The sequence below is a fragment of the Notamacropus eugenii genome, chromosome 7 (genome assembly GCF_028372415.1).
Source record: "Notamacropus eugenii isolate mMacEug1 chromosome 7, mMacEug1.pri_v2, whole genome shotgun sequence".
Taxonomy (NCBI): domain Eukaryota; kingdom Metazoa; phylum Chordata; class Mammalia; order Diprotodontia; family Macropodidae; genus Notamacropus; species Notamacropus eugenii.
This window is the reverse complement of record NC_092878.1, coordinates 32,139,028-32,158,331: the sequence shown is the minus strand read 5'-3', so window position 1 is coordinate 32,158,331 and position 19,304 is coordinate 32,139,028. Positions and strand designations below refer to the sequence as shown.

Here is a 19,304-nt window from a genome sequence, read left to right as displayed (position 1 = left end):
TAGTCCAGGGGAGAAGTTAACAGGTCAACTTGAACTAGGGTTATAGATTGAAGGATTAGAAAGATGTTTTGTAGGGGGAATCAACAAGTGACTGGGTATAGGGGTTGAGGGGAAATGAAGCGTTACAGCCGATTTCAAGTTCACAAACCAGAACGGTTAGGACAGAACTGCTCTCAAAAGAAACTTCAGAGAGAGGTGGGTGAGTACTATTTTGGAGATGTTGAACTTAAGATGCCTATGGGACACTCACCTGGAAATGTCTGAAAGGCAGATTATGATTCAGGGCTAGAATTGAAGAGAAAGATTAGGGCTAAGGTACAGATACGGGAGGTGCATAGCAATGATAGTTGAATGTGGCAAGGAGCCTAGTGTTCTTTACACTAAACAGATTAAATCAATGCCTTCAATAGAATATTTTAAAAAATGAGGGGAAGACGGAAAAATCAGTATACTGACAAATAAGTTGATTTTTAGAACACAAATATTAGTTTTTATATATTAGTCTATGTATTTGTATAAAGTGCAATTCACAAGTTTTTGTATTAGAAACTCTTAAGTGTGAACCAGTATAAAATGTTATTGCAAATAGAAGTACAACTTTAATATTGTTTTTAGCTATCTCACCTCACATTACATTCTGAAACAATTCCAGCGGCTACTTACTCTGATTTACACTTATCTCTTAAAGACATTCATACTTACTTTATATAATATAATATGACTGTTCATTCTCATATTTGAGTAATATTCTGCATGGCTGTTTGTCCAATACAATGTGTCCACTAGTCAGTTTCTACTCTACCGACAAGATCTTAAGTATTGTTCAGCACCTAAAACATAGTATATAGATGCTTGATACACGATTTTTTTAAATTATGAAATGAATTCCTTGATTTTGTGAGTGGAAAAAAAATCAAGGGCTATGTCTTGCAAAGACCTTCTCCATCTGTCAATCATTTTAGTCTTCTTTATGCATTTGTAGAACATAATGCTATCTCAAAAATATTACATGGCTCACATCACATTTCTAAATCTTTTCCTTCAATTTCTTGAAATCTTTGAAATTACTATCTCATAGGTATAAAATCTTGGGTAGAGACTGAAACAACTGAAGAGACTATCATATTGGTAAATAATCAGTAGAAACAAAAAAGTGTCAATTTAACTACCTAGTTAAAAAATGTTTTATGACATAAAGCTGACAATAGCAAAAATTAGGTTTGGGCATAATCAGATTCAATTAACTATTATGCACTCAAAAACCAGCTGTAACAAATATACACAACAGGACCACATAAAAGAAGCTGTATTAATTAATCTAAGTACACACACACACACACACACACACACACACACACACACACACACACACACACACACACACACTAGTATTTAACCAGAACTCCTCTTCAGTACTTAACCATTTCCACTGAACCATTCAGAAAACACCATTCTTTTTAAATGAACCACCCTTCCTGATAGCCCACAAAAGCCTCAGAAAATAATCACAAATACTCACTTAACCTCTATGAACTTCAGATTGAAAAACAGGAATAATAATAACATGTAGTGTGTGTGTATACACACACGCACACATGTATATATACAGAGAAAGATACACACACACTTCAAGGGGTTGTTGTAAGGTTCAGATAAAATCAAGTACATGGAGTAATCTGAAACCTTAAGGTACTATAGAAACATTAGTTATAACCAACAGTAAATCTTGACATCTTCACCATATGGCTTATCATGTGTAAAATCGAGAAGCGGCATGGACTAGCAAACAGTCAGAAAAACCTAGGTTCAGAATCTATTTTGTAGAATAGTTGCGTGATTCTGGGCAAATTACTGAAGCTCTCTCTGGGCCTGTTTCCTCCTCTGTAAAACCGTGAGTTAGAGGAGATAGTTTCTAAGTTTCTTTCTAGTTTTAAACATGCAGCTAAATGGGTGTGTGAACAAAGAGCGAGGTCTGGAGTCAGAAGATCTGTGTGATCCCAGACAAGTCACTTGACCGCTTAACCACTTAACCTCTCAGTTTCTTTCCCCTGGCACATAGGTAGCTCTAGAGATACGTCAGCTATCATCCTGTCCTCTTTTCTGGACAAAATTAATGCTCCACTTTCACCAGTTTGGTTCACAGTGACTCTTACTAGCCTTCGGATGTCCTCCCTCAGCCCTCTTCCCCCTGGTCTTACCCTAAAAGTTATCGCCCGAGACTCCTGCCGGCCGCGAGCGCTCTGGATCTTTAAGCCATAGGCGGCCTCGAGATGCTGCAGCAGGGTCAGCCTCACCAGCCTCCGGTGCCTCATTTCTGCGGGTGTCTCGCACCTCTCCGCCACTCCCCTCCTCCTCGTCCTGATCCCTTTCCACCCATTGACCTTCTCTAGCCACCACCTCTTCCACTTGCTACAAACCCTCGGTGTCACCACCTTCGCTTCAACTCCCTCTCGTCCACTTCCACGAGCCCCGCTGGGGCTCGGGCCTGCTCCTGCCACTTCCGTGTCTCCTACCCTCAATTCCAAGCCCTCAGGTCTGTTTGTCCACACCCCGCTCCTTCCCCCGCCACTGACCCTTCTCTAAGTCACTCCCCACGGACCCTTCCACGCTCCTCTCCGGTCACTCCCCACCGACTCGTCCACGCTCCTTCCCGGTCACTCGTCCACGCTCCTCCCCAGTCACTCCCCACCAACTTGTCCACGCTCCTCTCCAGTCACTCCCCACCGACTTGTCCACGCTCCTCTCCAGTCACTCCCCACCAACTTGTCCACGCTCCTCTCCAGTCACTCCCCACCGACTTGTCCACGCTCCTTCCCGGTCACTCGTCCACGCTCCTCCCCAGTCACTCCCCACCAACTTGTCCACGCTCCTCTCCAGTCACTCCCCACCGACTCGTCCACGCTCCTTCCCGGTCACTCGTCCACGCTCCTCCCCAGTCACTCCCCACCAACTTGTCCACGCTCCTCTCCGGTCACTCCCCACCGACTCGTCCACGCTCCTTCCCGGTCACTCGTCCACGCTCCTCCCCAGTCACTCCCCACCAACTTGTCCACGCTCCTCTCCAGTCACTCCCCACCGACTTGTCCACGCTCCTCTCCAGTCACTCCCCACCGACTCGTCCACGCTCCTTCCCGGTCACTCGTCCACGCTCCTCCCCAGTCACTCCCCACCAACTTGTCCACGCTCCTCTCCAGTCACTCCCCACCGACTCGTCCACGCTCCTTCCCGGTCACTCGTCCACGCTCCTCCCCAGTCACTCCCCACCAACTTGTCCACGCTCCTCTCCGGTCACTCCCCACCGACTCGTCCACGCTCCTTCCCGGTCACTCGTCCACGCTCCTCCCCAGTCACTCCCCACCAACTTGTCCACGCTCCTCTCCAGTCACTCCCCACCGACTTGTCCACGCTCCTCTCCAGTCACTCCCCACCGACTCGTCCACGCTCCTTCCCGGTCACTCGTCCACGCTCCTCCCCAGTCACTCCCCACCAACCTGTCCACGCTCCTCTCCAGTCACTCCCCACCGACTTGTCCACGCTCCTCTCCAGTCACTCCCCACCGACTTGTCCACGCTCCTCTCCAGTCACTCCCCACAGACTCGTCCACGCTCCTCCCGGTCACTGCCCACCAACCAGTCCCAGGCCTTCACCCCAGAAGACCTTTCCCCTAGACTCCCAGTCTCTATTTCCGGTCCCTCGGGTCTGCGGGCTCTTGCGGCCCCCCGCTCGTCGCCGGTCAGGCCCTAGGCTAACGTCGCCCCAGACGCCGGAGGCCCGGCGGGCCCTGGGCCCTGGCTCCGCCGCGGACTCCTCGAGCTCCCCTCCGGACCGGTCTCGCACGCTCAGGCACCGCCCTCCGTCAGCCGGGCTGTTACCCCATCCCGGGCTGCCCACTCCGGCAGACCGGTCGCCCCCACAATCCAAATCCCAAAGCCGCGGTCTCCCGCCTCCCACTCCGCCTCCGCCGCCTAGCCAAGCACTCAGCTCCCGCTCCGCCTCCGCACCCCAGCCGAGAACTCAGCTTCGGGCCGAACGCAGCGGCTCAAACGGCAGCGCCAACGTTCGACCCGCTCTCTGATTGGGCCGCGCCATTCACAATCAGAACCCCTCCGCGGGGGCCTAACAATAGCCTGATTCGGCGGTAACGCCGTCAGCAGAACCGAAAGGGGGGAGGGGTGGGGGGAGAAAGGTAGAGCCCGGTCCTACGGCTAGTCCGACAGGTACTGCGCGTGAGCTCCCTGTAAGGGCGGAGATCCCTGGTGGACCATGGTCAGGGCCGTGCAACTCAGACCATTAATTAAGGGCTAGGCGCAGGGCGGGGACTCCACCCACGTGCTCCCGTCCCGGGCAGGACGCCGAGGTTTGGACCGGGCTCCTGCAGCCTTGAGCGCTACACCGCCCTTAAGGCCCCTCCATGGTCGGGGGGGGGCAGGGGGGAGGCTGGAGGTGCCATGAGGGGGTGCCTGATCATGCGCGTGCCATGCAACCCCTTTGAGCCCCAGCTTCTCCCCTGTAAAGCGGGGTTCGGTGTGGTCTCCAAAGACAAGGGAAGGCTCCAAGCTTAGGCTTGTATTAGAAGGTGTGGGGAGACAGACTTGGGGGCCACTAGAGGCTTATCACAAATACCCAGAGGTGATCCGCAGGGATGCTGCTCCCCACAATCCTGCAGCCCCACGCAGCGTGCTGGTCCAAAGTCCCGCCTTGCAGCGCTCTCAGGACAGGTTGTCAGGCGTGTCCAACCCTTCATGACCCCTCTCTGGGGGTTTTGGCAAAGATACTGGAGGGATTTGCCATTTCCTTCTTACTCATTTGACAGAGGTGGAAACTGAGGTCCATGAGGTTAAGTGACTTGCCCAGAGCTAGTAAGCAATCTAAAAGCCTCTAAAGCCCTTTTCAAAGGAGAGATTTTAATATCCCAAACGAAGCCTGGAAGGAAACATAAAGGCAGTGCCCATTAGACTTTTCTCCAGGGATCAGTCTTGTGCAAAGCACTTTGGGGAAGGAAAGGAGCTGGAAGAAATTGGGGATTTAAAAATTTGTGACCAGAGAGATACGACTTATCTTATCTCTGAGAGAGGTCTGCTCGAGTGGAGGCACCCAAAGAAACTGGGGATTATGTACTCAAACCTCTTAAACTAGCCTAAGAGCTACTTATCTTTTTGCAGCTCTACGGGAAGATATGCTGGCAGTATGGGAGGTCTCTGCTAAACACACCATTTCTCTAAGCACCACTAGGCAGAATTTACTTAGGCTCCTGTTAGCTTATGGAGGTAGCCCAACTCTAACTCTGCCTGCCCCAAGAGTTGGCGGTGTTGATTAATATCTGGTCTAATATTGTAGGAAAACCACCTGATTTGAAGTCTATGTGGGAGTTCAAAGTGCATCTCTGTTACTACTTGTATGGCCACGGACAAACACTTAACCTCTTTGGGCCTCAGATTCCATCTTTAAAATGAAACAGTAGAACCAGTTGATTCTATGAGCTTTTTAAGGTCTCTTCTAGCATTAATAGAGTTCGAATTCAGCTTGCCCACCTATACTCTGTAAAGGAGATATCATCAGTCTCCTAAGAGGAGGTAGGATGGAAGCCAAATGAGGTTGGGTGGTCCCTGGGGGAGATCAACTGGAGTTCTTAAAAGCAACAAAGGGTGGGAAGCAGCACTTTATTAATCATTATTGTTACTCATTGTTGTGATTTCTAAAACCACAGGTAAATTAAGGCATTTTCTCTGGCTGTCTCCCGTCCTTGGAATGCTATCCTTCCTCCGCTTCACCTACTGACTTCTCGGACTTCTCAACTAAAATTCCATCTTTTTTTTCCTATTTTTAAAATATATTTATTTTTAGTTTACAACATTCAGTCCCACAAGCTTTTGAGTTTTAAATTTTCTCCCCCTCCATACGCTCCCCAAGATGGCATGCAATCTGATATAGGCTGTCCATATACATTCATATTAGACATATTTTCATTTTAGTTATATTGTAAAGAAGAATTATAACCAACGGAATGAACCATGAGAAAGAAGAAACAAAACAAAAGAGAGACAGCAAATAGTCTGCTTCCATCTGCATTCAAATGCCACAATTCTTTCTCTGGATGTGGATAATATTTTCCATCATGAGCCTTATGGAGTTGTCCTAGAACCTTGCCTTGCAAGAGCCAAGTCTATCAAAATTAGCCTTCACACAATGTAGCTATAACTGTATACAGTGTTATCCTCTTTCCACTCCCCTCATTCAGCTCATATTCCATCTTTTATAAGGAGGTTTTCTCAGCCTCAATTCTAGTACCTTCTTTCTGGTAATTATTTCTTATTTGTCCCATATATAGCTTCTTTGTATATATTTGTTTACATGTCTCCTTAGAAGATTCTGGAGGGTAGAAGCTGTCGTTTGCCTTTTTGCATCCCCAATGCTTAGCATAGTGCCTGACATATTATAGGTGCTTAGTAAATGTTGATTGATTGTAAATTGGGAAGTGAGGAAAAAGAGTTCTCTAAAGTAGGCATTCTTAAGCTGGAGTCTGAAGTTTTGTCTGTTTTTACTATTTTGAAATTTGTATTTCAAAATAATGGGTTTTATTTGCAATCCCTATGTATTTTATTTTATGCATTTAAAAACATTATTCTGAGAAGGGGTCCATAGGCTTCACTAGATTGCCACACACAAAAAGTTAAGAACCTCTGCTTTATAAAGAAAAAAACTTATGAGGAAGCATCCTGTCCCAGTTTCCTGATTATCTCAGTTGTAAAATCCCTGTTCATGACTTTTTTGAGGGGACCATTTTTCTAAATTGCAAAGGGAGAGAAAACAGTTTAGAATCAGTAAAAGTGCTTTGCAATTTCCCAAATAGAATCCAGTTTGATTTCTTCCTCCTATCCAATTCTGGGTTTAGGCAATTGTTTATGTCCAGTGTCTATCACAAAAAAAAAAAAAAAAAGATGGATTAATTCCATGTGCCATCTCTCCAGTTAAGTATCATGATCTTGATCTGTGCAATATACATGCTTCATCCATGTCTGTGTGGACTGCTAAGACAATCTTTTAAGAAGCTATTGAGTATCTTGGTTCATTCATTCAACAAAGAATTTATCAAATACCTATGAACTGCCCCCACTACATTATATGAGTCCCTTCCCTCAGGCAACTTACAGGCTATTAGAGAGAAACATGGGTCTTTTCTCAGGCTTCATGCTTCTTGACCTCTCTGTAAACTTTGAGCCTGTGTTTACCTTCTTCTCCTTTTCTGGGATACTTTCTTCTGGTACTCCTCCTTCCTAATTGACCACCCCTTTTGCTCTTCTTTGCTGGAGCTTCATCCAAATCATACCCACTTACCACAGATGTGCCATAGCTATCTGTCCTGGGCCCTCTTCCTCTTCTTTTACTTGGTGATTTTGTTAGTTTCCATGGATACAATGATTATTTCTATGCTGGTGATTAAGAAAAATCTACTTTATCCCACATTAACCTCTCTTCTGACCTCCAGTCTTACATCTCCAGCTGCCTATTATTGGACATCTCAAACTGGACATCCCATAGATATCATAAACTCAGCATGTCCAAAACCGAACTCATTATCTTTACCTCCAAACTGAATCCTCTTCCTAACTTTCCTTGTGCTTTGTAGAGTGTCACTAGTCTTCCAGTCACTTAGGAAGAAGGATTGGTCCAAATCTGAGAGGAATTTGCCTGTATTACAACCCTGAGGGGAGCAGTTGTACCATCTGGCAGTTTCCTTTTTAAAATAATTATTATTGTTATCCAGGTGCTAGGTTCAGCTGTTTACATGCTGTCAAAAGAGTACAAGTGATGTCGCTGTTTTTCAATTTCAGTGCCCTGGGCCAAACTTGATTTTCCACACCTTGGTTATAACACTGCCTTGTGCTGTTTCACTTTGTTTTTTATTAACGTCTGATAAAGTAACAAATGGCATACTTATCAAATTTTCAGATGACAAAGTTAGAAAGAATAACTAACATATTGGAGGACAGGTTTGAGAAAGATCTCTTTAGTATAGAACTGTTGTGGTTTCATGATAATGTTGTGGTAGAACTATCTCAAAGAATTCAGTCAGACCATCTCTAATCCAAGCATAGACATTTCTTGAGATTGATGCTTCCTAGGAAGCCCAAGAGGGCCCAGCAACTTCAGAGAAAGCAAGATGGATTTTTATAGGGTGAAGATGCGATTACGTAACAAATTATGAATATTAAGAAGACAGGAGGAGTTTGTTAAGGATTAGGTTATAGGGGAGGAGTCCCAGCCACGGTCGAATTGTGTATGCAAATACCTACAATGCATACAGAAAAATCCATGGCAGGGTATGAATGTATGATAATGACATAATGGGCCTCTCTATGTCATAGGTTCACCGAAAGGATAGATTTTGCTGTTACCGAGCAGGTGCTTACTTAGAGAAAGTTCCTTCTGTTGTTTTGGGGTCCACATCCTGCATGGGCATCCTGGTGGTGCTGCTTTCTGATTGGCCAAGGATGGTCCTGTCTGAGACTAGATGGATGTGGTTGTGGTTGAGTGCATGAATACACCTGCTGTTTCTGTGGGAAGTATGAGGAATGGGTCTGGAACCAGTGACTGGCTAGAGACAGTGACTGGGATCTCATCTCAGGGACACTGCTGCTGTTCTGTGAGACATAGGAGTTCATGGACACACCTGTTCTAGTGAGCAGTGAGGCATATATAAAGAAGTTCGGATATTGAGTTAGGGATGGGGGAGTGGTGAAGTAGGGGTAATGGGACTGTAAGGAAGTTAGAATATTGGGGGTGGGGGCAGCTTTATTAGGATTCCATCCAAACTGACAACTTACTCCTCTACTCAGTTCTCTGGAAAAACAAATGAAACTTGTGAACCATCCTTCACTTAACAGCAATTTCTTCATGCCTTGTAGCTTCCTTTATAGCAAGAATGGAATCACCTCCCTGATGTCATGGTCCTCTTGGAGAATGAGGGACAAACAATGACAAATTTTGATCCCTGAAACTTTTTTTTTCCCTTAAGCACCTGACAACGCCCAATCACTCTGGCCCTCATTGACTAGAGAATGATAGGTCCCAGGCCACTCCCTACTTGGTCATTGTTTGGATCCTGATGGTCTCAGAGTGAACGTAGACAGCAGTGAGGAGTCAGACAAGAACAACAAAGTTTTCAGATCAGCGTTACAAACATTAATCTGTTGGTTCTCTAAATGTGTGATCTTGTCTAATGAGTCAATATATTGAAACAACTGACTTGCATTTATACTGACACTATTGCTTGCTATTGTTTCTCCTTGGTTCTTGAAGAGGATCATGACTCCAGGAAAATGATGCTACCACAGGCAAGTGAATTGGATATAGGGAGGGAGGGCTGTGCCAAGTCACCAGCCTCACTTTCTTCTCCAGAGCCATCTATAGATCAGGATGACTAGAGATGGCCCTAGATGCAGTAGAGACTTTGGCCTTTCTAAGCTAAGGTCTTTAACAGGTCTCAGTTTGACTGAGGCAATGCCTGTTCACTGATAAAGAAATGAGGCAGAGAATGGGCTCTTTACCTCATCAAAAAAAAAAAAAAAAAAAAAAAAAAAAAAAAAACCAAACAAACCCCAGATCCCAGTCTGGAAGGGAAATGAACAAAATTGTTTGGTAATTCAAACATTCTTTCACCTTGTCATTTTTTAGGGCTAGGGTGAAAACTGATCTTTTCCAATCCTGTGGCTACTGTTGAGTTTTTCAAATTTGCCAACATACTGAATGGAACACTTTAACAGCATCATCTCTTAGAATTTTAAATAATTCAACTGAAATTCCATCACCCTTACTAGTATTCCTGTTAGCAATTCTTCTCCTTCTCCAAGATGTCTGGCTCTAGATCAGTAACCATACCATTATCACTGAGGTTAAAGATCTTTCTTGAATACTCCTTCTGTATATTCTTGCCACCTCTTTTTTTATCTCTTCTACTTCTCATAAGTCCCTACCATTTTTATTTTTTTACCATATCCATTTTTGCATGAAACATTCCCTTGATATATCTACTTTTCTTGAAGACATCTCTTGTCTTTTCCATTTTATTGTTTTCTTCTATTTCTTTGCATTGTTCATTTAAGAAAACCTTATCTGTCCTTGGTATTCTCTGGAATTCTGCATTCAGTTGGACATATCTTTCCTTTTCTCTTTTACCTTTCACTTTCCATCTTTCCTCAGCTATTTGTAAAGCCTTATTAGACAGATATTTTGCTTTCTTGCTTTTCTTTTTCTCTGGGATATTTTTGTCCCTGCCCCTGTACAATATTGTGATCCTCTGTCCATAGTTCTTTAGGCACTCTTTCTACCAGCTCTAATCCCTTAAATCTATTCATCACCTCTACTTCGTATTCTTAAAATATATTGCTTAGGTCATACCTATGGGGTCTGATGGTTTACCCTACTTTCTTCAATTTAAGTTTAAATTTTGCAACAAGAATCTCACGATCTAAGTCACAGTGAGCTCTAAGTCATGTTTTAATTGACTATAGAGTTTCTCCACCTTTAGCTGCAAAGTATATAATCAGTCGGATTTCAATATTGACCATCTGTGTTGTCCATGTGTAGAATCACCTTTTGGATTGTTGTAAAAAAGTGTTTGCTCTGACCAGTGAGTTATCTTGACAAAACTCTGTTAGTCTCCGTCCCACTTCATTTGTACTCCAAGACCAAACTTACCTGTTATTCCAGTTATCTTTTGATTTTGTGCTTAAGCATTCCAATCCCCTGTGATGTAGGTGACATCTTTTTTGGTTGTTGTTTTTAGAAGATGTTGTAGGTCTTCAGAGAACTGAGCAGTTTTGGCCTCTTTGGAATCAGTGGCTGGAACATAGACTTGTAGATCTGAAAACTACGTGATGCTTAACCCACTTGATCCCTTTCTCATGCTCCCATCACCATCATCACAGAAATGGAAGGGGGCCACATATTAGTCAGGACTATTTTGCATTTTTAGCTCTTTGGTGCCTGGGTCACCATGGCCAAAGAATTCATCACTTTATGGCCAAACTTCTGGTAATGTCTCCTCATACTTTGCTGTTCCTCATGGAGCAGACACAATCTGTTATCCAAATCATACTCAAAGTTTTTCCTGGTTGTTTGAATATGCCAATGCTTATGCTACCTGACATAGTCTTCAAGAACCCAGTGTTACCTCCATACCATGATGCAGCATCACACTATGATTTCTGTAGAGGAATGCGGAGACATAAAAAATAAGAAATATTATTTGCTTTAGATCTCACTATCTGTTAAGTCCAGTAGGTATTTAGGGAGACTACTTGAGATAGGTTGTGATCCCCAATCAGATACTGTACATGGTTCACGAGAGGACTGATATTGTCTGTGGGTAAATAGAACAGAAAGTATTGTGATGAGGTCTCTCTATGCTTTAAGCATTTTTTCTCTGGGGAGTACATAATAGGGAATCTGTGTGAAAAAATGTTGTTGCATATTTTCTTCCAGTTGAGGAGGGAAACGAGAGGAGGGGGGGAAAAGCACAATTCAAGGAGAGGAAAGAAAGTTAGAGATGGCTGGGTGAGGAGTTTAATTACCCTGGCCATCTAAGACCCTGTCATACTGTTGCCCCCTGAGACTTTACCTTGAGCCTAGACTGTAGAGGACTTGACCAGAAGTCTGGTAAAGCAGAGGAAGGCAGTGGAGTTAGACTGAGGAAGCTGCCTGATCAAACTGCCAATCCAGAAACATATGGCTGAGATAAAATTGCCAGTAGAATCCTTGTGTATATGTGAGTGCCCATGTTTTTGTGAAGGAAAGAAAGGAAACTAGCAATGTTGTGCCTTTCTAGTTGAAAATAGGTAAGTCTTTAAGAATTACACATAAACAGCCCACTCTAATGCATTCTCTCTTCTCACTGAGGCTCAAGTCACTCTATTTTGTCCCAAATAATAAATATGTGCCTGAGGAAGATAGCATATAACTTCAGGTATGATTTAAAAAAAATTCCACTTTCAAAATAAATAAAATAGAAGGTATTTAAATTGCTAAAATATTTCTGAATCTATTAAATAACAGTTCTTATACAGGTTAACTGTGGATTATTTAAGCAAATAAGTTCAAAATCTACTTAGGGCAGGCATTCTTAACCTTTCTGTTTCAAGGACTTGGGTAGTGATCTGGTAGAATCCTGGTCCCCTTTCTCAGTATAATGTTTTTAAATGCACAAAATGAAATACATATGATTATGAAGGAAACAAACCATATTGAAATAAAGTTAACAAAATATTTAAAAGAAAAGAAAGCAACTTCATGGACCCCAGGTTAAGAACTCCTGACTGGGGTCATGAGCTTTTCTAATTGTTGAAGAGAATGGATTTTGCCTCTCTTCCAATTAACTGCCCACTTTTTCATTGAATTCCACACCTGTGAAATGGCCCACTATACTTGGATAGAATTCCAAATAAATTTTATGATCCATGAGGAACTGTGTCATTTTTCATCTTTGCATCTTGAGCATGTAACACTCATAGTAAATGCCTGAATAAATGCTGTCGATTCATCTTAGTATCCTAAAGAACTGGAACAGTGTCTTGTCCACTGTAGGCGGTCAATAACTATTGATGACAACGATGTCCCAGAAGAGGTTTTGTATGAATGGCCACTATGTTCACCAGTGGATCTCCCATTGTTTATGAGGAGTGTATGTGTTCTCAGTGTTTCCATTCACTATACTATCCACTTATATAACCAAGCTAGATCATCTAGTAGTAAAGTTAAATAGAATTAACAATGATAAGCAATAGAAGTTCATATCTCTGTCATTTACACAAGTCATTTAACTTCTTTAGGTCTTGATTTCTTCATCTGTAAGATGACAAAGTGTTTAAGGTCATGTCTAGCTCTTTGGGTTGGATTCTGTGATCCTTCAGACTCACTTTTACGTCAATTGAAGCAGAAGCATATTAGAGCCAGCTGATACTTTGACAAACAATTGTTAAATGATCAGTGCGAGCCCTTACAACTCAGAAATCAGCAAATACTACAAATCAGGACTTGATTTCATGTTCTGTCTAGACATAAGAAAGTGATGGAGAAAATATTAATAATGTTAATAATGTTAACAATGTCCATAAATATTAATGATGCAAATTAAACTTTAAAGTGTCATGCACACTTCTTTTTCCTTAGAAGACTGGTAGTTAAACATTTACCAGCACACAGTAAACAGGTTTTGCCAACACAATAGACGTCTATGTCAATTTTCACTGAATATTCTGCCGTGTAAGCAGGTCAGATTTTTGTGAAAAGCAATCCCTGTAGCTTCTATCTCTTGGACTAATCATCTTTTTTATCTTTTCTCATAGTTTTTCCTTCCTTCTTATCTCTTTAAAACCTGACTAAAAGTATGTCTTTTCTACCTGACCCTTTCCTTAAGTTTTCCTTCATCATTTACTTGCATGACACTCAGTGTATGTAACAAACGCTGATTTGCAGGTCATTGTGGTGGGTACCACTGGAAAGGCTTTTGAGGAGCACAGTCTTCTGGATCTTAAAGAACAAAAAAAAAAAGGAACTAGTTTGCACAATCTATTTCTCATGTTTTTTTACTCTACGTAAGACAGAACCTGTTATCTTACTGAATTTGAGACTATTTCCTTTTTATTTTGCTTTCTCAGCATTTCATAATTTGGCTGACTGTGCCACACCTATTTCTAATAATAGCATCCAGCATTTATATAGCATTTTAAGGTTTGCAAAGTACTTCACAAATCTTATCTCTTTTGATCCTCATAACTCTGGGAGGCATATGCTATCATTATCCCCATTATATAGATAAGGAAACAGGTGGAGAGAGGATAAGTGACTTACACACAGTGTAAATAGGATTAAAACTCAGGTCTTCCTGACTCCAAGTGCAGTCCTCTTTCCACTAGCTATCTAGGTTTTAAGGGTTTGACATAATAAATACAGTAGAGAAAAGCTGTAAGGAGGTCAGAGGCTTGTGCCTGGACTTTTGGGGAATTCTCAGTGAATAAAGTTTTGGAGAGATACCTAGAAAAGACACGTTTTAATGTGACTATCTCCCTAAAAAGATGCTAGAGGTGATCACCTATACTCCACACTTTTTGGATGCTGTGACCATTTTCTCCTTAGGCTTATAGTCTAGGAAATGCAGAAGATAAAAGTGGAGAAGAGTTGGGTGTATCCTAGTTTTAGAGCTAAGATGACTTAATCAAACCTCAGTATCATGATTTAGCAATGATAATTATAAAATAAAATAGTCTAGAATTTTCTGACAAACTCATCAAACAAAAAAAGTAGACTTTACATGTTTTTTAAAATGCCTATGAAGAAGCAGAGACTCATCTATCCTCTGTACGTTACAAATGCCCAAACCAACAAATCCTGAAATTGAAGACCATTAGTTAAGTTGGACTTGTCTCTCTCTATTGCATAGAACAGATGACCAGACTCATACAATTCACTTTGCAAGTCATGGCATCATGTTCCTGATGTCAAGGTCCTCTTCAATAATAAAGGACAAATCACATACAATACAAGGCCAGATGACACTTGGAATCAGAAGACACAAAAATTTAGGAGGTAAGAACTTAAAGGACTATATATATTAAAATAGGTCAAGAAAAATTATTTTGTGATAAACAATAAAACTCCATTAAAATGATGATGTCAAGGCAAATTCATGCTACATACAGGGTTTTTTTTTTTTTTTGTATTAGTATAGATTTACTCTGTGCTACATGATCTGACACCATGAATGACTGAATTTGTAGCGTATATAAGGGCGAGATTTTATTTTCATTATGGGCATGAAGAATTTTTCCCCCTTAAAACTGATTGTTTGGAAATGTAAACCTGTACTTAGAATCATTTATTTAGAGCTAGAAGGGGCCTGGAAGGTCATCTAATCTAACCCTCTTTTTACAACTGAGAAAACTGAGGCACAAAGGAATTAGGTGACTTGTCCAAGATCATACAAGTAAGAAGTGACAGTGAGAATTTGAACCCAGATTCTCTGAGTCTAGAACCAGTGCTCTTTCCACCATACCAGGCTACTCTCAATGAATTAGACTTATTTTTAATTACCTTTGTTTTTGATGAATAAAAAATGAGATCTATTATGAATTTGCTTTTCTAGGACTGAGTATTGTACAAAATCATTTTTATTTTGTAAGCAACAAAGGTGATACCTGCCTTCATGATTCATTCCTGTCATCCAGCACAGAAGTTCACCTCTCACCCACCTCACCCCCCACATACACTCACAAACTCTAAAAAGAAATGATTTTTTTTTCCAACGTAGTGTTCTGGATTAGTCATTTCTGAGATATGATTCCTTCATAAGATTCATTGTAGACAATGCTACTTCCCAACATTACCTCTCAGACAGAACAGTTGTATCTCTGCTAGTATATAAAATATCCTTTATATATAGTACATAGTAGTAGTATAGTAGTATGCTGTCTGAAATATTTAGTACATAAAACAAAATCTTTAAGCAGACAGAAAGGGAAATGCCCTTGCAACACATTTAATTTCTATCTTTGGTGTTAAGATAATTTTTCTAGATAAATTGTTTTTGATTCTGGAGTGTTAGAAAGTCTGGAGATATGTCACCATTTCTCCATATATTTATTTAACACAGTGTTCCAACAGAGAGCTTCAATTTGGAAGACAGAGGCAGAAGACCAGGACTGCGATCCTAACACATAATCAGATCGGAGCTAAGAGCCTGAAAGTCTCATACTCCTGAGTCCTAGTTAGAAACTGCACAAAGATAAGGAAATGAATCGTGTTTCTAGTGTTCTCCAGTGTGGCCACTTTAGTAAGGGCCTGCAGAGATCCTATTATTCAACACACATGCACCAACACACATGCACAAACACACATACAACACACACACACACACACACACAACACACCAAACTTTCATTTAACAGAGTTTGCCTTTCTATGAATTTTAGATTTCTCTAGACTGGATCCTGCAAGTTAATAGTTTCTCTCTCAAAAAAGCTATGGGATTTAAAAAAACAATGAACATTATCAAACCCATAAAATGTAAAATGAAAATGCTAAGCTCCATTGTAACCTTAAGGTTTTTCTTTTTTAAAGTGGTCACAGTTGTGAAGAAGCCTTAAATAAAATTTCATGCTCAAAATGAAACAGTAGTTTGCCAAGGAAGATTAGTTAATTCAGCTGCATTGCTTTAGACTTTAGATTGCATGCTAGATAGGGACTGAATTTGAATCATGCTCCTACTTGGGTACATTGGAAAGTTTTTCAGATAAATCCTTGGAATTCATCTCACTCTTGAAGAGTTTTCTTAATCTTTTTCATTCTAGTTGTTTTACTTATGTGGATAGACAGAAAGAAACACTCCTCCAGGGCCTATAGGGCAATTTAAACATAAAATAACACAATGGATTGATTTAATCAACTGCTTTCGTGGCAGCCTCACTTTGGGGGAAATAAACAACCATTCATAAACATCACCTAGATTTACTGCTTCAATCGGAAGATTTCATAACCGATTCTGGCCTCTGCAGTGAAAGACCTACCAAAGTCTTAACAATGAAACACTTCTGGGTTTTGTTGTAAGTGTTGTTGTCATTAAAAGGCTTACAGATTCCGCTAGTGGAGAGCTTGAAGTGGGAACAAAGGAAGGACACAAGAAACCCCAGCAGGGAAGCAATTCGTTTCTGATTCTGCAACCAAGAGGTAAACTTCCCTAAGGAAAAGTGATTTTGGTGCCTTCACACTCTCTCTCTCTCTCTCTGTCTCTCTGTCTCTGTCTCTGTCTGTCTCTCTGTTTCTCTGTCTCTGTCTCTCTCTCTGTCTTTGTCTCTGTCTCTCTCTGTCTCTTTCTCTGTCTCTGTCTCTCTCTCTCTCTCTCTCTCTCTCTCTCTCTCTCTCTCTCTCTCTCTCTCTCTCTCTCTCTCTCTCTCTCTCCCCACCCCCACCCCCCAATCCAGTTAAGGTACCTATGCTTTCTTTAAGTCTCCATGACCGAGTTAGATGAGTTAAGGTGAGTTATATCTGGAAAGCCCATTCCTAGATAATGCAGAAAGGAGGACACAGATAGCATTTTGATTTTCCCTTAACATCAACGCATTAAGGAAGTAGCCTAGCACAGAAGAGAGAGGTCAGACTCGGGAGTCAGATAATACCTGAGTTCATACAATGTGACCTTGGGCAAAGCCCCTAACTTTTCAGCGCATTAGGCGACTCTCTAAAACCAACGAATTGCCGATCTGCACCATTGGAGTGGTTTTTCGCGACTGGAAGATCCCCACTCTTGAAATCACAAGTTCCAGTTAAACAAGGGGATGGGTTGGGGAGATTAGTTTCAACATTGGTTTGTATTAACCCCTAGGCAACTGAACTTTCTACGGGGTTGTTTGTAAAGGTTTGACCAGATCGGGCCTGCCCAGAAGACGAGTTCCTGAGACGATTTGGGACTGCAAAAGTGCCCGGAGCTCCAGGTTTTCTGGTGAAACAGAATCTTTCCCCCCAGATTTCCTGTCACCGCTTCTTATCTAGAGCATGAGCGGCGACTACCCCTTTGAGTGACAGTCTAGGGGGAAAGGGAACAGGGAAGACGGGGTTTGGGATGCGCATCTACAACTTTTAACAGTACCTTCCAATATGTACACGAGTAAGACCGAGCATTTCAGTGGGAGAGGGAGAAAATGTCATCTAGGGCTGGACTAAGTGTGGGGCTAAGTGGAGATCCTGGAATCTCCAACTTTGTGCACCTCTAGGGGCTTCTGGCTCACTTTGGTTTAAAAGCGCACACACGTTCCCCTGAGCCAGTCGCCTTTTACCTGGTGCGCAAAGGCACAGGTGAAAGGTTCTCTCACTGCGCCTACTACATTCGCACGACCTTTCGGTTTTTCCTTCTCCCAGCTCTCCAACTTTGCTCAACCAGTAAGAGATAGGAGACTGGCGCCAACGGACACACATACCACACACACACACACACACACACACACACACACACACACACTACATCACGCATACACTGTAGCACGCACAAAAACACACGCACAAGCACACCTGAGAAGCTCACATTCTCCTTCCCCTCTTTCTTTCACCCACCATCACTGCCGCCACCGCCTCACTATCGAGTCCTCTGACTCAATCCCTTCTGTGCCCAGATCGGAAAGGATGATCACCCAGACTGAACCCCAAGTCTCAAGTCTTCCCCAATAAGGCGCTGCTTCCCAGCGCCTTTTCCTAACGGATGGGGTGTCTTCCCTCCTTTTAGGGGAACAAGAGACGGTCTGAGAAAGTGGAAAACCAGTAAGGTGTAGGAAAGCGGAACAGGCGCTTCCTCGACAGGCTTGACCTCCACGCGTTTCCACTGCAGAGAAGGAACCTGCAGCTCGGGACAGTTCCTTCTCTGGAGCTCACAGTCCTTCTCGGGATCGTGGCTGTCAGCAGACAGCTCTGCCCGAGGAGAGCAAGGAAGGAGGATCCCAGCATGGATTGGGGGCTGTGGGGTGCGCTGATGGAAGGGCTCGAGATTCACTAGAGGAAAGCTCTCCTTGTGGGGTCTGCGTCCAAGCAGGACCTGGAACTGGCATCTGTCGGGTTAAACTCACCTGTTCCGAAGCGTCCTTTTATTTTCTCTTCTCTTTGTGACCTGGGGGTTTTGTAAGTCTTCCTGAGTCGCTGGGACTGCCCCAGGGGCTGATTCCGCGCCCCCCGACCCCCCCTGGGGCGGCACACCCGGCTAGCTTGGGAGCTGCGACTGTGTCTGCGCGGCTGGATTGGCCCCCGAGTCCATGGAGGGCGCGCCGAGTGCCTCAGCATCTCGGCGTCTCCCATTTAAATGTCCGCCGGCTGCACGCCGCGCTCCTGGGCCTCGCCACATCATTGGCCAGGCGCCGCCCGGCCCGGCCCGCTATTCCGCCCCCTTTTCCCGTTACTGAGTCCCCCTCCTTTCTTCTCTCCCCATACACCCCCCCTCCCCGGCTCCCAGCGGGGACCCCTACCAGACTGAACCCGCCTCCTTTTCTCCTCCCTCCCCAAAGCCCCCTCCCTCTACCTGGGCCAGCGGGGAGAGGTCACCCCAGGGGACCGCTCCTGGAATGCACAGCAAATCACATTTTCCGCTCCCGTTAGAAGGGGAAGATCGGTAGGAAATCCCCCAGCCTTCCCACCCCCCTCATTTTCTCCTCCCCTGGCCCCAGAGCTTTGCCTTTCTCTGCTTCTGAGGTTTCTTTCATTGCCCTGTGGCTCCCTACATCCCTGTCGCTCGCGATCTCATGATAGAGGAAATCGGTGTCACGACAGAGGAT

General features: G+C 43.3%; 1 protein-coding gene across 11 annotated transcripts in view; it reads right to left on the bottom strand.

Annotated features, from left to right (window-relative positions):
• Positions 1-18,831, bottom strand: part of LOC140513764 (TP53-binding protein 1-like) — a 131,189-nt gene extending 112,358 nt beyond the window's left edge. For 8 of the 11 annotated variants that reach the window (XR_011970305.1, XR_011970304.1, XR_011970306.1 and 5 more), the window contains exons 1-2: positions 18,606-18,831; positions 251-285 (exon numbers count right to left, since the gene is read on the bottom strand). Coding sequence is in view for 4 of the 11 variants with exons in the window: in XM_072623692.1 (XP_072479793.1) it covers positions 251-285; positions 18,606-18,831 (261 nt within the window). In the remaining 7 variants the exon portion in view is untranslated. Of the gene's footprint in view, positions 1-250; positions 286-2,198; positions 2,578-18,605 lie in introns of those variants that run through there. The other 3 variants (XM_072623696.1, XM_072623697.1, XM_072623694.1) reach the window with 3 other exon arrangements.
• Positions 18,832-19,304: the final 473 nt, after the last annotated feature.